The sequence below is a fragment of the Aspergillus multicolor genome (genome assembly GCF_047715735.1).
Source record: "Aspergillus multicolor strain CBS 133.54 unplaced genomic scaffold BDW74scaffold_1, whole genome shotgun sequence".
In the NCBI taxonomy this organism is placed as follows: domain Eukaryota; kingdom Fungi; phylum Ascomycota; class Eurotiomycetes; order Eurotiales; family Aspergillaceae; genus Aspergillus; species Aspergillus multicolor.
In genome coordinates, this window is record NW_027395952.1 from 1,474,561 (window position 1) to 1,490,677 (window position 16,117).

General features: G+C 51.7%; 2 protein-coding genes across 2 annotated transcripts; one reads left to right on the forward strand and one right to left on the reverse strand.

The window, feature by feature from the left end:
• Positions 1–563: 563 nt before the first annotated feature.
• BDW74DRAFT_164709 (uncharacterized protein) lies at positions 564–6,790 on the forward strand (the record flags this gene model as incomplete). The annotated part of the gene is made up of 6 exons (XM_073726300.1): positions 564–1,492; positions 1,545–1,979; positions 2,032–2,923; positions 3,545–4,539; positions 4,590–5,589; positions 5,651–6,790. 6 exons carry the CDS (start codon positions 564–566, stop codon positions 6,788–6,790), a joined length of 5,391 nt encoding a protein of 1,796 aa, XP_073589778.1.
• Positions 6,791–6,945: 155 nt separating this feature from the next.
• Positions 6,946–14,255, reverse strand: acyA (adenylate cyclase acyA). The gene is made up of 4 exons (XM_073733049.1): positions 13,877–14,255; positions 13,050–13,773; positions 7,744–12,990; positions 6,946–7,692 (listed from the first exon to the last, which is right to left on the reverse strand). The coding sequence occupies exons 1-4, from the start codon at positions 14,089–14,091 to the stop codon at positions 7,438–7,440; spliced, it is 6,441 nt and encodes a 2,146-aa protein (XP_073589779.1). The 5' UTR covers positions 14,092–14,255; the 3' UTR covers positions 6,946–7,437.
• Between the last annotated feature and the right edge of the window lie 1,862 nt (positions 14,256–16,117).

The window sequence follows — 16,117 nt, forward strand, 5'->3', positions numbered from 1 at the left end:
ATTATATAAATCTTGTCGTCATTATTGAGGACTCTGCACTCAAATCAAGATGGTGAGCTCCAATCCTGCCAACGTCACTACCTACGACAGGCCGGCAATCATCCGACTGAGTCAGCACCGGGAGCGCCCTTCTCCCCGCTCAATCCAGGTTTTGCCAACTCAACACCCTCCAGGCTCAAAGCTCGCGAGTCACAAATCGGCAGATTCATTATTCATTGATTATGCCCCTATGTCGGTCCGATCTCAATCTCTGCTGCTGGTGGACCGGGGGAATCCAGCCCGGCTCCAAGCCTCCGATCTCCAATTCCAACCCCGCACGTCCAAGTCGTTGGCCCCAGAGTCCGTCCAGGCTAGCGAATGACTCAAAATCCGTTGGAGACTCGGATTTTTCTCCTTCGCTTCCCCAGCCTGCTCTCAGCCCTGTCTTCGACTAGCTTCTCCTTGTTCCAATTGCCCTTACGGAGTACTGCAGCCAAACGTGGAGCCGCGCGGAAATAAACCTCCTGGCCACGCGACTGTGACAGATCGGCTACCTAAGTCTTGGCCAACCTTCCCCGCGTCCGATGGCTAGCACCCTCGTGGCGCAGGCGGGCGTCCAGCTCTCGCCTGGAATGGACTATAATGGTACACCTCGGGCAGACCCAGTCCGTCCGGGGCGGAAGAGGAAGGCATCGGCGTCGGAATCGTCAGCGAGCAAAGCCAATGCGCCGCGGCAGAAGATCACTAGGGCTTGTGACTCTTGCAAAGAGAAGAAGACTCGATGCACAGGAACACTCCCCTGTAACCGGTGTACAAGGCTGTCACTGCCCTGTGAGTACAACGCCGCGTATAGTCGAGGCCTGCCTCCAGATCCGCTCCCGGCCCCTGCATCAGTGGCTGCGAGGTACTCAAGGAACCGGTCCGCACCTCACGCCTCTGCCTCCCGGAGCCCTAATGCGCGAATATCGCCGCCAAATAGGGAACCGTCGAGAACTGCAAGGACTCCACGCTCGCAATTGTCGCACGCTTCCGTGGAAGTATCACGGCGCAATTCTCCCGACCCAGTGGCCACTGACTTCGAAGGAAACTACCTTGGACCTGCTTCGGGAGTCTCATTCCTGAACCGTGTCTGGCGACGGCTACACCAGGATGAAACAAGCGCTGTCCCTGATGAGCTGCGGAACGAGTCGTGGCCGAAGAATACTTCCGTGTTTATGTTTGGTGATAAGCCCTATGCGGACTACCGCGATGCTGGCTTCACCTTACCCAATTTTGATAAAGCTCTTGAGTTAGTGAGCAGATACTTTGACTACGCTATGGTCACATACCGCTTTCTTCACCGGGGAAGCGTGGAGGAATGGCTTAAGCAAGTTTATAGTCACAATATCTCCCCCTCCAACTTACCCGCTGGGCCTTTGGTGGCTCGGACTGCGATAATTCTCATGATATTTGCTGTAAGCACTCTCCACGAAGAGCAGACCCAAGGAAAGCAGGCGGAAAGTTCGCGTGAAAGGTAAGCAAGCCGGTTTGACCTATGTTTTGGTATACTTACCCGTTCTCTCCAGCGAACGATGGTATGCAGCATCAAAATATATGCTCTTGATGGAATTCGGACCCCCGCGTCTCGAGACTGTCCAAGCTCGACTGGGCCAGTGTCTTTACCTACTTTCGTCTTCACGAGCCAACGAATGCTGGTACATATTTGGCACTGCAGTACAGTTGGTGACAGCCCTTGGCTTGCATCGGCGATGTGCTGCTAAACTCTCCAACAAAGGGATTACATATCTGGAGAGGGAGCTTCGCAAACGGATTCTCTGGAGCGCTTATACCCTAGACAAATACCTCAATGTTATCTTTGGGCGCCCTCGATTGTTGCATGATGAAGACATTGACCAGGAACTACCAGATGAGGTCAGCGATGAGGATATCCTTCAAGATGATCCAGCTATGCGCTTAGGCACAGCGGATTCCATGATGATTGCATCCGTCCTACACTTTAGGTTCGCCCTGCTATGCTCATGATTCTGCACACAGACACTGCTAATAATAAAGACTCGGGCGCATTTTGGGTGAAATATCGCGCCAATTTTATACAGTCAATCCCATGATCCGGGAATCGCCGCTCGAAGCCGCAGTTCGAATCACTTCAGAGCTCGAGAAATGGAAAGAAACAACGCCACCTCTGTTCAATAGTGTTCGCCCGACGAGTCTTATCCCGCCATTATGCAGGCAAAGCCAAGTCCTCCAGCTCGCCTACTGCCATGCAATGATACATGCTACTCGGTCATTCTTGCTGAACGACTTCACTGATCTTACCCGTCGGCCAGCAGCTCCCCACCCGACGGTGACGGCCCATGTAAGTAAGTGCCTTGAGGCTGCCGAGGATGTCATGAAGTTAGTGGACAGCATTGCAAAACAAGGCACCCTCATCCAGTCATTCTGGTTTACACACCATGTCTGCTTTTGTGCAATCGTCGTGGTTTACATCTATACCATCCAACAACACCGACTGTCTTCAACCTTGGGTCCCGCTGAGCTAGATAACAACCGTGTACGATCGCTCTTTAGCCTTGCAGAGATATGCCAGCAACATCTGGCCGAAGCCACTCGCAAAAACTGTCCGAGTCGGCGGTACGGTATAATCTTGGAGGAAACCAGGGTGGAGGTGCACAAACAGCTGGGCTCTCAGTTCACGGATGGGCCGCTCGCTAATGTCCCAGAACAACCCCGAGATATGTCTGCCAGGGACCGGGAGTCAGTAATTGAACAGAGGCCAAGCAATCTGACTGACATGAACAATGTTGTTCCGTTCAATTCGAACTCTGTTAGCTATGATGGCACTTTCCCCTCATCAGCGTTTGTAGATGAGCCACTTGATATGGGCGATGTTGGGCTCCTGGACAACCTTGAAGGATCCATCTGGTGGACTCAATTGGATACTTGGGTTAGTGCTCTTCCACTACCTCTGTCTTTGAGGCTTTTCTTACTGACTGACCCGTCTAGGCGTTTTCCAATCTACCGAATGATTCGTCTCAATTCTCTTTTTGAGCTATAGCACGGTGTGCTTTGACGACCTTGAATGGCTAACTATGATACCTTTGAAATAGTGTATTAGTTCATATACTCTCAACTTAGATCTTTTTAGATGAGAAGTGATTCGGAGTCTATTCTGGAGTGTTGGCTTTTTCAAGTACACGGCTACTACTAGTTCTGTAGACCCATCTTCAATATTGAACCGCGTCCTATATCATACAGGTTTGCATTGATCTCCAGCTTACTTTTCCTGCCTGGAAATACGAAATGTACCGTCATCTGCTTCGGATAGGGCCTTTAGGTTCGCCTCATCGGAAAAATCTCCGAGGCATGATGCTTATCCGAGATGGCAGATGCGCATAGCCGGCTGTCGTCTCTACATTGGCCAACGGATCCAGCAGACCCCGGATTTCTGATCTCACTCTAACTATTTAAGCATGCTGCTCGCTCCAGGATGACTGCAAAGTCCCCGTTGAGAAACTGGAACTCCAGGCTTCCTGCTTCCACAATGCTGTCTACACTTGTCCCCCAGGCACCAACTCACATCGACAAGCTCCCCCACGACAAGGAGGACGCTCCAGCGCCGCAAGCCGAGCCTCTGACTGTCGACGAGCTCGTCCGCCACCGTGCATCTCTCGGTCCATCGCAACCCATCGTCTACTATCCTCGAACCGACATAGAATACTCGGAGTTTCCTCTTCAACAGCTCGATGTCTTCGCCTACCGGGTCGCAAAGATCTTAGCAGAGAAGATCCCACCCCGGAAGACCTCGTCAGAGTCGCCCACCGTCGTTGCGCTGTTAGGCCCGTCAGACCTGAACTACCTTGTTTTACTTCTCGCAGTCACCAAGCTCGGCCATGCCGGTTTACTCCTTTCCACCAGGATCTCGGTCGAGGCCCATGTGTCGTTAATCGAGAGAACCAATGCCAAGCATATCTTCGTCCATGGATCCTTTAAGGATACAACCGTGAAGGTCAACGAGCGAGTTCCGGCCTTGCAAGTCCACAACATCCCCAGTGAAGAGACCTATGATTATCCCATTTCAGAGGAACCCGTCGACACGAATCTCCTTTCTCACCTGGATCCTGAAGCCGAAACAAAACACCTCGCATGGATCATTCACAGTTCGGGCTCAACGGGACTGCCGAAACCCATCTTCCAGACGCAGCGAGCGGCCGTCAAGAACTATGCTGGAAACACGAACATGCGCGGTTTCATTACGTTGCCCTTGTACCACAACCATGGGATCTGCTGCTTGTTCCGCACGATCTACTCGAACAAGACCCTGCATCTGTACAACCCGCAGCTGCCACTTACGAGCAAGTACCTGGTCGATATTATGCGGTCATACAATTTTGAGATCTTCTATGGGGTTCCGTATGCGCTCAAGCTGCTTGCGGAGTCCAAGGACGGTATTGCGGCTCTTGCGAATCTCAAGGCTGTCATGTTTGGGGGATCTCCTTGTCCAGATTCTCTGGGAGATCTGCTAGTCGAGAATGGGGTTAACCTTATCGCTCATTATGGATCGTAAGTACTCTTTCTCAAAAGGCTTACACTTTGTCTAACATCTTATTTAGTACCGAGACAGGCCAACTGATGACCTCCATGCGCTCGCGGGATGATAAACAATGGGACTGGCTCCGGCCTTCTGAAGCCGTGAAGAAGTATCTGCGAATGGAAGAGCGCTACCCCGGTGTTTACGAGTCCGTTGTTCTCGACGGCTGGCCATCAAAGGTCATGTCGAACCGACCAGATGGCGCTTACGCTACGAAAGACTTATTCTTGAAACACCCTGAGATCGAAGCCTACAAGTACTACTCCCGACTTGATGACACAATTACATTAGTCAACGGGGAGAAAGTGATTCCGCTAGACTTGGAGGGACGAGTGCGACAGCTCAGCGTCGTTGCCGACGCTCTCGTCTTCGGCATCGGCAAGTCAAACATCGGACTCGCAGTGATTCGTGCGCCAGAAGTAGCATCACTGGCAGACGAGCAAATCATCGAGGCTATTTGGCCGGCGGTCGAAGAGGCCCACGAAACACTGCCAGCATACGGCCAATTATCCAAGAACATGGTTCGTATTCTCGCTGCTGATACTCCCTATGCTCGTACCGACAAGGGAACCGTCATCCGTCAGGCATTCTACCGTGACTTTGCCGATTTGATTGAGGCGTCTTACGAGGCTGAGGATGAGATGACGGGGACTATGCGCTTGTCTGAAGATGAGCTGAAGGCTTTCCTGCGGAAGGAAATCTCTACTATTGTCCACGGAAGAAATGCTGAGGACTTTACCGATGACGTTGATTTCTTTTCCCTCGGGATGGACTCTTTGCAGGCAACCCAGTTGCGGTCTGTGCTCATCAAGTCGCTCGACACGAAAGGGCACAAATTAGGGTTGAACGTTGCATTCGAGAACCCGTCTTTAGGCTCTCTAGCGCGTTATCTCCATTCTCTCAGCTCTGGGGCGTCGGAGGCCACCGCTTCCATTGAGGAGCAGATGGAGGCTTTAATCTCCAAGTACAGCGATTTCGAGCAGCATGTTCCTCGCCCTAACGGACTAAGCGGGAGATATATCGTGAGTCCTTTACCTCTCCGCTTGAAATCCGTTATGATAATTCATGCTAACTACCCACCAGATCATAACTGGAGCCACCGGCTCCCTAGGCTGCCACGTCGTGGCCAAACTATCCGTCCTCCCCAACGTGCAGAAAGTATACTGCTTCGTGCGTGCCGGCTCCCCCCTCGACGCCTACGGCCGTCTCCTCTCCTCCCTGCGCGCCAGACACGTCTACGAATCCCTCTCCACCACCGCAAAGAACAAGCTCATCGCCCTCCCCTCCGACCTCTCCAAGCCAGACCTAGGCCTCGACACCACAACCTACAACACCCTAACCTCCTCCCTAACAGACGTAATTCACTGCGCCTGGTCCGTAAACTTCAACCTGCACCTCTCGAGCTTCGAAAAAGACAACATCGCCGGCATCCGTCACCTCGCAAACCTCTGCCTAAAGACGCAGCGGCCCGCCCCCGCAACACTCAACTTCTGCTCCTCCATCAGCGCCGTCGTCCGCTCGCCCGAGGATACAATCCCCGAACGTCTCCCCTCAAGCCTCGAACATGCGCAGAATATGGGCTACGCCCAGTCGAAGCTGGTGGCCGAGCATCTCTGCGTCAAAGCATGGGGGCAAACGGGCCTGCGCGCCCGCGTCCTCCGCATCGGGCAGGTCATCGGCGACACGGAGAACGGAATCTGGAATACGACCGAGGCGATTCCGCTGATGATCCAGTCTGCGAAGACCATCGGTGCACTGCCGCAGCTCGACGAGTTCCATCGCTGGTTACCTGTTAATATTGTTGCCGGCGTTATCACCGATATCTCGCTGTCTGAGAAAGAGATAGACACAGAGGAAACGACGCAGCCCATATATAATATTATATCCCCGCACTCCTTCCACTGGACAAGAGACCTTCTGCCCTCCCTGCGCGCTGCGGGTCTCGAGTTTGAGGAAGTAAGTCCCCAAGCCTGGATCAAGCGGCTGCGCGAGTCGAACCCTGATCCTGCGGCCAACCCGCCGATTAAGCTCATTGATTTCTTTGCCGGCAAGTATGGTAACGATACGCCGAAGAGAGCTGTTGATTGGGAGACGGATAAGACGGCCAGTGTCTCGGGGACTTTTGGTGATGCGAAGGGGCTGGAGCAGGATATTGTGGGCAAGATGATGGGGTATTTCCGCGGTGTGGATGGGTGGGGGAAAGGGAAAGGAAAGTCGGCATAGACTGTACGTGATGAAGGCAATTGGTGGCTTTCCGATTCGGGTTGTGATTGATGCGGTATTGGAGTCTCGATTGTTAGGCCAGGATGGAAAAGGTCTTATTTACGCAGCAATGATACTGAAATCTTACATATACACTAAGCACTTGAGAGGAACCGGACGAGATTGCAATTTGAGTAGACTCTGGACGCTAGATAGTCATACCCTAATAACGCTTACAATCTGAGCAAAGCACGACAAAACCTCACGAGACATTCTCTTACACAACTCAGCGGCCAAACCCGAACATATGTAGTATATTCCAGCTATAGCAATGCAGATATACAACCAATAAGCCTTGATGCACCATTAAACAACGTGCCAAAAAAAGCCAAAGTCAATGCAAACATAGATCAAGCGCCCCCTTGGGATACTGCTCCCCATGCAAACTGAACAGCCCAAGACGCCCGCCCATGAACGAAACAAGCAAGAAACAGCGATCCCCAAAATACAGACAGGAAAGGGCAGTTTATACCAAATATGACGACAGTTGATGACCAGGTAGATGCTTGCAGTATACACAAAACATAATTAGGTAGGTAGGTAGGCAGGTCGTGAGTAGATGAGTAAGGTAAGTAAGTAGGTGTAAGTGGAGACAAGATAGTGGGTATCTAGGTAAAGGATGAAGAGGAGGCGCTGGAGTTGAACTCGGGGGTGTAGTGGAGGTCTATCGCGGTGGAGCTCGGGGAGGCGCCAGTGATGCCCGCACCACTGGCGGCGACCTGCTCCTTGAGGGCTTTGTACTCGGCAAGTTGAGTTTGTAGTTCTTGCAGGACGTCTCCGATCGGCGCGGCGTGGTTGTTGAGACTGTCGCCTCGCCTGAAAGGGCGCATCATGTGTCGCAGGGACAGGGTGCTTATTGTGACCTGCTAGTCGTTAATAGAGCAATTTTAAGGAGATGAAAATTGGTTACAAACCTCAATACGCGTCACCTGCTGCTCGATCAAACTGACAACGCTCGAATCCGCCAGCTCCCCGCCGTGCTTCTTGATGATATTGAACAGTGCCGAGTTTGGTTCCATAAGCCTTGGGTCACCTGTGTGCTCAAGGGCTCCACAAAGCCTTTCCAGACGAAGAGTGACTTCCCACAATCGCCAAATAAGGTCTGTTTGGATCTGGAGTTGCGAGTGCTCACTGATTGTGGTAGGGGCGTTCTCATCGCCGGACGACATTTGGTCAAGGGTTGAAAGACGCCCCGATAGCGCATGCGGGTATATCAGGTATAGAGGTTCCGGATTCTCAAGGCCCTTCAACTTCCGTTCGCCCTGATCTTTGATCACGAATCCCTGGCTATTGAGCTGTTGGAGTTCGCGCCGAATGTTGTCCCCCAAGTCGAACGCATAGCTTTCCTCTGAGCCAGTAGAGGCGGCGCGCTCACTGTCAGCAAAGAGCTCAAGGTTACGCTGCATGTCACTCATGAAGTCAGACGAGACGAAGATTTGCCCACCATCAGCAACAGCTGAGATTCGCGATGCGCGGTTCACCATTGGTCCGAAGTAGTCCATGCGGTTGGTAACAGGATCCTTCTCGCAGACAGGCTCACCCCAGTGGATTCCCATTCGAACTGAGAGACCTCGGAAGATGATGTTATTTTCCATATCGTACTGGACTTGGCATTGCGGTTGGTCAAGGATCTCCGTCGGCCATTCAGCCTCTAAGAGCTGGTATTGACAGTTGAAGCACCATAGCAGAGCAGCCGTGGTTGTTGAAAAGGCGACCATGAAAGCATCGCCCTCAGTCTTGACTTCGTAGCCACCAATGATACCCAACTGACGACGGAGGATATCATTGTGGATTTGGATAGCCGAGCGCATTGCGTCGGGACATGTCTCCCAAAGACCAGTAGACTGTTTGATATCCGTAAAGATTATGGCCAACTCTCCAGTAGGGGCGTCAACATAGTCGAAACGAGCCAACCTGGAGTCTCCAGGCATATCGCGCGGCTTTTTGGTGCGCTTGGGGCTGGGCAGGATCGAGTCGTCGACCTGACTAAAGCTGTTCAGACTAGGGAAGCGCGGTGGTCGTCTCTCGCGTTTCCTCAGATCGCCTACTCCAAGAATCATGACCATGAGCTTATTGGTAGCTCCAAAAGACAGTGCCAGATCTCTTATCTTCTGAGCCGCAACCATCAAATCCCTTCGCTCGGCTCTTGTGACATCGACAACAAGGTCTGGAGTGACGTAGTCCCAGAGCTCCTTTGAAGCCAAAATGACCATTTCATCTTGCTCGGTCAAACTAACATGCACGGTATGCGGTGCTGCAATCACCGCAGGCATGAGGTTGAAGTAACCAAATGAGCGGGAGACGGTGAGATAATCATTCAACCTTCCATTACGGGAGACGAAGCCACCCGCTTCTCGAATCCTTGCTCTTTCTCCTGCTTCGGCTGGGTCATGATTTTGCGTCAGATATCTCATGGTGCCATCCGACCGGACAAGGATAGCCTGAGCGTCACCAATGTTAGCTGCATATAGCTCCATGTTGTTCAGGTAAAGGACAGTCGCGACACCACCAGACTGTAGGTCTTCCTTGTTTAGCCGGACCCTCTTCTGATCAGGTGATGAATCATCTTGATACTGTCTAACATCTTGGTCAATGGACTTGTAGCAGGCAAATGCCATATTCCTGTTGAGGGTCAGGAATGCCCTCCTGAACGCATCCAGTGGTGTCTCATCCTCGTCCCGCCGAAGGCGCTTAAGCTCAGCAGAGAAAGTATGTAAGAAATTCTCGTGCAGGAACTTGGCAACTCTAGAGCCCCCAGTAGAACTAGGCTGCCCATCGAACATTCCGACGACGGTTTCCACATTATCTTGTCTCATCCGAGGCACGATCATGTCTATGATAGAGAGATGTTCGCTTCGGCCCAGAAAGTCTGCCATACCATAGGCAAGCGAGCCAGCCAAAGAGGCAGATGTTCTAACACGGCGGTCTTCATTCTCTTCCGGAATAGTGGATGTGGTGAGCGTGACGTCCATTAACCCAAGTACTCGAAGGTGGGTAAGCGAGTTGAAATCCGTCAAATCTGTCCCGTTAGGTGGTTGGGATCCCAGTGACGAGACGTTTGGCTTAATCTCCAATCGTTTGTTTCCAGAGAAGTTGAGATACTTCAGGTTCCGGTTCCAGTTCCAGTTCCAGTCGTAAGGCCAATTCGAAACGTTGTATTTTAAATAATTGCTTCCAACATCGAGGATAGAAAGCTTGCTCACTTTGCATAACTCCGCCGGAAGAACTTGAAATCGATTTGCATTGAGGTTCAGGATCTTCAGGCTGCTCCCCTCTTCAAGGTCGTCTGAGGGGAGGGATGTGAGTTCATTGCCCGACAGGTATAGTTCCGTAAGCAGAGGCCAGCGTTTCAAAAGCCCAGGAGGGATCTCAGTCAGCACATTGTACGATAGGTTGACTATTCGCAGTTCGGGGATGAATGAAAGTTCACGGAAGACGTCGTCTTCAAGACGATTATCAGCCAGGTACAAGTTCCGTAGCGAGCCACCGAATGTAGTGGCAACATGCTGAGAGAAGTTCGAATCCTTCCTGGACGAAGGGCTTCCTTCTGTGAATTTCGAAGCCGTTGAGACCTTCCTGCCCCCTTGGCCAAGAGAGGATGCAACAGACGGTTTTCGATGGCTCCCGCCACTAGGCGAACTACCACTGTTGGGAATGTTGGTCGATGTCTGGCTAGGGCGGCGGGTTTCCTGTTCTTCCACAGTGCCAAGGTCATCAAAGCTCGGCGTGGTGGAGCTTCCCGGGGTCAATGCAGGAGTGGCGGCAGCAGTAGCCTCGCCCGGAAGCTGAGGGGCTGGGCCACCATGTTTAGGAAAGCTATCCAGCACGTTCGATGAGACATTGAGGGTCTCCAGCTTCAAGCAATACCATATCTCTTGAGGTATCCTTCGCAGATTACACTCTCGCAAATTGAGATACTTGAGCTCGGTTAAGCACCCGATGGTTGCAGGAAGTGTTGAGAGAGGGTTCTTGGCCATGCTGAAAAACTCAAGTTTCCGCAACTTTCCAATGTGCGGCGACATGGACATGAAATGGTTCTTATCCAGGAGGAGCTTTGTCAAGTTAGGCAAAGCCTCAAACATGGTGTCCCGGAATTGGACTAATTTTGCCGATGCTATGTTGAGCGAGGTCAAGGTCGGCATGGGTGCGTCAATGTCGAACTGTGTGATAGGGCAATGATCCAAAACCCAGTTCCGCAGCTTTGGAAACGACCCTTTAAACTTGGAGACAGAATTGTGCCCTATCAAGAGTTGCTCCAAACGCGGAAGGAGTGACAAGCTCTCTATGTTCGCAATCTCATTGAACCGCGCATCTATCTCCTTCAGGTTCACAAGTTCTTTGATGGATTCGCCAAACGCGCCTCTGAACCCGTTGTTTGTCATCCAAAGACGCTCCAGACTAGACAAGTTGCCGATATTGGGAAGCTCGGATATGCTATTGAAACTGATATCGAGATCCACCAAACTCTTCAGGTTGCATAGGAATGCGGGAAACACTTGGAAATTGTTCGAAGAGATATTCAAGCTTCTCAAAGACTTGAAGTTTCCAAAATAGTCCGGGAGCTCCGTTAGTCGGTTGTTGGCCAGTTTGATGCTGACAAGGCCTTGTAATCTGTCGAGATTCGCATGGTCGAGCTGGTCCAGAAAGTTGTTTGAGACATCGAGATACGTCAAGCGGCTGGCAAGACTGAAACTAGGGGGTAGACGCAAAGCCTCGCTCCCTATGTACTTTATTTCGCGCAGATTGATGCAGCCCTGGATGAAGTCTTTCGGTACATCAAGCTCCAAGTTTCTGGACAGATTTAGTGATATGATCTCAGATGCTTTCTTGTATAGAGCGATCGGGATTGTGACGAGGCTCCGTCCTTGGAGATCCACATGGCTGAACTTTTGGTTTTTGCTGAAACCCGGCTCGCCTTCCAGACTGCTATAACCGCTGAGTTTCGTCGGCAAGAAAGTAAAGCGGAGAATGTAACTGTGGTCCTCTCGGCCAAGCTCTTCTATCCTATCTTTCTCAGTATATCCGATTTGTTCGAGCAATCGCTTTTGCATAAGGATTGGCTGTTCATTGGGATCCAGCTGTCGAGAGATATCATTTTTCCGCACAACTATCTCGTAGTTGTTCAAATGGTCAGTCAGGAAAGACTTCTTTCCCAGCGACAGAAGAACATCCGCGACGGTAGCTTGTAACCCATTCGAAAGTGTGGCAAACGTTCCATCGATTCGAAAAACGCGGATAAAGTATGGGGCACCGTCGGGTTCGGTTATAGTTTGGGCATCGTCGCTGGTGACCTTGGGAACCTTGGCTGAAATCTCATCCTTTTGCCGCTTAACATGCCAGCTCTCGGGCGCATCCCAATTGCCGGCACCAAGATGGTCCGCCATCCGTTTTTCATCTGGGCGTATCGACTTGCCTTCATGTACCCTACTCGCATCATTCAAACTCGGCTGAACAATACCCTCCATATGTGAAAGATCCGTGTCCAAAGCCCATACACCCGGTGCTTCTGGGGGGTTCGTCTCCTTTCCAGCTGGAGTTTCGTGTCCGCCACCGCGGCGACCTCGCAGTTTACCAGTTGCGATACCCAGGCCTTTACCGTCTTTCCGTCGTTCGTAATCTCCATTTTCGGCGCTTTTAGAAGACGATCCGCCCTCCAGGCTACCTTGTCGCCCTCTTCGTCCAGGAGAGGCATCTCGTCGCGCAAGCTTTGAAGTGCCCCTGATAGCATCCGTCGGCCCTTTCGACCCTGGAAAATGCTTAAGGTTAGGTCGGCGGAGTTTACCCAAGAACGATCGCTTCGATGACGGCGCCCCTGGAGAGCCTTGACCCGGGTCTCTGGAGTAGACGCTTTGTAGACTTGGGGTAGGGCTGGCAGAGCGCCCAGCAAGGTTAGTAGCTGAGGTAGCGGCGGGCCGATGACCTAGGCTGCCTTCCCTGGAGGGGCGCAGACCAACGGAGAAGTCATCACGACCTGTCGAAGGCCGATCAGGATATCCAGCGAGATCTCCAGCAGCGTTTGTCTTCTCTTCCTTGCTTCGAGAATGTCGATGACCGCTAAAATGTCTGCGAGACGGATCCCTCGATGCATTAGATGCACCCTGTGAACCAAATCGATGGCGGTCTAGCGCTATAGGAGCTTCATGTACGGGAGCTTCCCCAAGCTGCGGAATATCCTAGAGCTAAATCAGCGGTGGGATAGACTCATGGTTCATGGGCTTACATTATATTTCTGGTACTCCCATGGGGTTATGTCACTCGAGGGAAGCGGAGTTCGGGGTCGCCCAGGTTGTTGGGTGTCATCATGGGCCCCATCAGACGGACGTCTTGAGCCCTCGGAATCAGCTCTTTGGCGAGCTTTGAAATAATCAATCGATGACGGCTTAGCTCCTGAGTTGTGGTGACTGTCGTCATGCTTTGAATCACCGGCATTTGGATCGTCACCAAAAAAGCCTTGTAATTTCTTCCGAAAAAGCCCGCCTGCACTGGATTTTGACCCCTGGCTACTCACAGTCGTAGCACTTGCGACAGATGGTCGCCGGTCGTCCCCATTATAATCGAGTTCAGGAGCGTCACCGGCGAACGTGCGACCTGTCCCATGGCGGAAAGTAGCAGTGGCTGGAGAGGCTTCTTGTTCTGAAAAGTCGTGGAAAAAGGTGCCGTGTGCATCTGCAGACCCTAATCTAGGGGAATATGAGAGAGTCCCCTGCGGATCGTGCTGGAAATAATCGCCGTAATTAGTGTTCAGATGCGGACTAGAATTGTTGATCGGTGGAGGGCCGGGGTTGTCGTTTCCAAGAACAGCCAACGCTTTCCGGTGGCCACCGAAGCCTTGATGTTTGCGTAGGTCCGTCGGAGAGACATCGGGTGACCCCCAGGAGAACATAGATGTGTGTAGATCGTTCGGGGCACCCAGGGATGGAGGTCGCGGGTTCGGGAGTTCGAGCCTATTTAGAGTCAGCTATCAAAACAAACACCGTTGTCCCATACTTGTATTATTTAAAAGTGCTAGAGACAATCTGGTTGATCCAGTAAGGTGGCAATTCTTACCTATCAGTATCATCATCTTTAGAATGCGGGGAGATACTTCGAGCGCTAGTCACAATGCGGCCATACCGGCGACCGTCCCTGACGGTTTCTTGCGATAATCCACTGTTGTTCCCAGAGCTCTCCGAGCTATGCCTCCCTTCAGGGAGTTCCCCACCTTGAAACGCCATCCTTTGGCGATAGTCGGGTTCAAGGCTGGAACTCGGGTTGGCGATCATTCAGACAAGGCCAGTATTTGAGCCGCCGCAGACACCATCAACAACTGCCAGTTTGTTTACTTCCAGGTATAACGGATGCCAGATATGTAGTGGTGGGGCCAGTATGATGAGGTTGTAACGATTTGACGGCGAATGGCGGGAGATTGGTTACGTCGGAGAGTGAGACAGCGGACACGTTTAAAATAGACCGCGGGGTGGGAAGCGCGGTAACGCGCGAGATAATGTAGGCAGATGTTTGGTAAGGACTAAGGCTCGTGAATTCAAACGGATAGAGTCCCTAAATCGATGCTTCGAGGTGGCTCGGAGTTATGGTCGGGCGCCGCAATGCTTCAGGTCCTGGAGGGAGAGCGGGAACGATCAGGAAACGCCATCGCACGTTTCGAGGCGTGACCCCATGGGCGCAAGTCATGAACTAGCTGAAATTTCAGCAGATAAGGGGCCGAGTCAAGAGCGGAGCGCGTCGAGTGGTGGGGAGAAGGGCAAGGGAGTATGAAGAGGGGAGCTGCAGAAGCGATGACCGCTGAGATCGTTCCAAGTTGAGGCTCTGACCTTCCGGAGCGCTAATCCCAATTCAGCCGTCCTGCCGGCCAGGCATGAGGATGCCAACTGAGCTCCCGCTTAGATTGCTTATAAAGATCAGCTTGAATTTCTATAGTCGCTTGTTATTGTATTTTTGTTATCTCTAGTCTTACAGGCACTAGCTTCCATCGATAATGCTGGACTTGATTCGGGCAAGGACGGATACAACTTCGTATCCCTGGTTTGGATGGTGGCCCGTGCACAATGTCTGTGCTTTGAGTGAGAGCATCATTCATCTTTTCAATCCAACCATCAGCTTCATGTATGATAAGGCAGAACTACATAATAGTCAATGGAATCTGCTGTCGGACTAGTTTTTGCACAGGTAAATGCAGGGAACATGATGTTCTGGCATAGTATCCTGATTATCGGTCTGAAACATATAGTTCCGTCAAACCTACCTACCGGGAAAGCTAACTACGGAGTACTTGTTCAACTGTTACAGCTGGTAAACAAGTAAATCTGTACTGCGCTGAAATAAGCGCTACAGCATCCTTGCCGAGACATGGGAATCTCACTGCGGCGTTATCAAGCCCCATGAATAGCCTTCATTCCGGGCGAATTACAGACAGTGTCAGGACGTTATCCGCCAAATCCTATCAAGATCCGCCAATGCAGAACGTTAAGACTCAGAAAGTAGCCTTGTTCATGATGAAGGAGGGTAGTTCGAGTACATCGTCGAGCCTCCGTGGTTCGTCTGATCCATTCCTGGAATACACTGACTGGGCCCCTTTATATCAATCATTAACCCAGAGGAACGGCCAAATTGCAAGACAATCGTCCTAGACTCAATATCAGAAGTCATTTCTTTACGAAGTGACGATTCAAAGAACTGGTTCTTGACTGCGAGGATACATGCAAACCAGAGGGTATATAACCAGTGCCATGAGCTGCATGGTGGTATAGCAACATGTGGCTGAACAGCTGCTTGGGCAAGCCTCTTTGGCCTCAATGCGATGCTGATTCAGATGAAACCTGTCATGAACAGGCAGGCCTTGATGATATGAGGGCCGAGTGGCGCAAAGTGAGCCCGGTGCCTTGTTGTCTGTTGAGTTGTACAATATACTTTCGTAGAAAGGCTTAGTACACCGCAGTCGAGATAAAATTCTGCGTAAGCTGCCTTGTAAGGTAGTAGCAGTGCTACACTGCCGGTACTGCGAGAAGGCGGTTGATGCACGTAACAGATACATTGTGCATCTACCGTTCTTTGTGTCGAGTCCTCGGGCATAGATATACCGCTATTAAAGCTGCCCCCTTGCATTGCGCATGGCCTTGACACGCGAGTTGAGGAATGCACCATGAGACAACCACGTCAGATCCAAGAGCGACAGATCATGAAGGGTCTCGGCGAGCAACCGATGGCGCAGAGCTTTGGCCAATCATAAGCTGCAGTCTCTTCCACCAGCCACCGCCGACCAGTGACTTTTGTGGAGCAGCCCAAGGCCGC

What these genes read in the sequence shown, in the direction of transcription:
- acyA (XM_073733049.1), bottom strand. Translation starts at nt 14,091, where the DNA reads ATGATCGCCAACCCGAGTTCCAGCCTTGAACCCGACTATCGCCAAAGG. An exon ending in GGGAGTACCAGAAATATAAT is followed by an intron (nt 12,991 to 13,049) that starts GTAAGCCCATGA and finishes GATATTCCGCAG; the next exon opens with CTTGGGGAAGCTCCCGTACA. An exon ending in AGCAGGTGACGCGTATTGAG is followed by an intron (nt 7,693 to 7,743) that starts GTTTGTAACCAA and finishes AACGACTAGCAG; the next exon opens with GTCACAATAAGCACCCTGTC.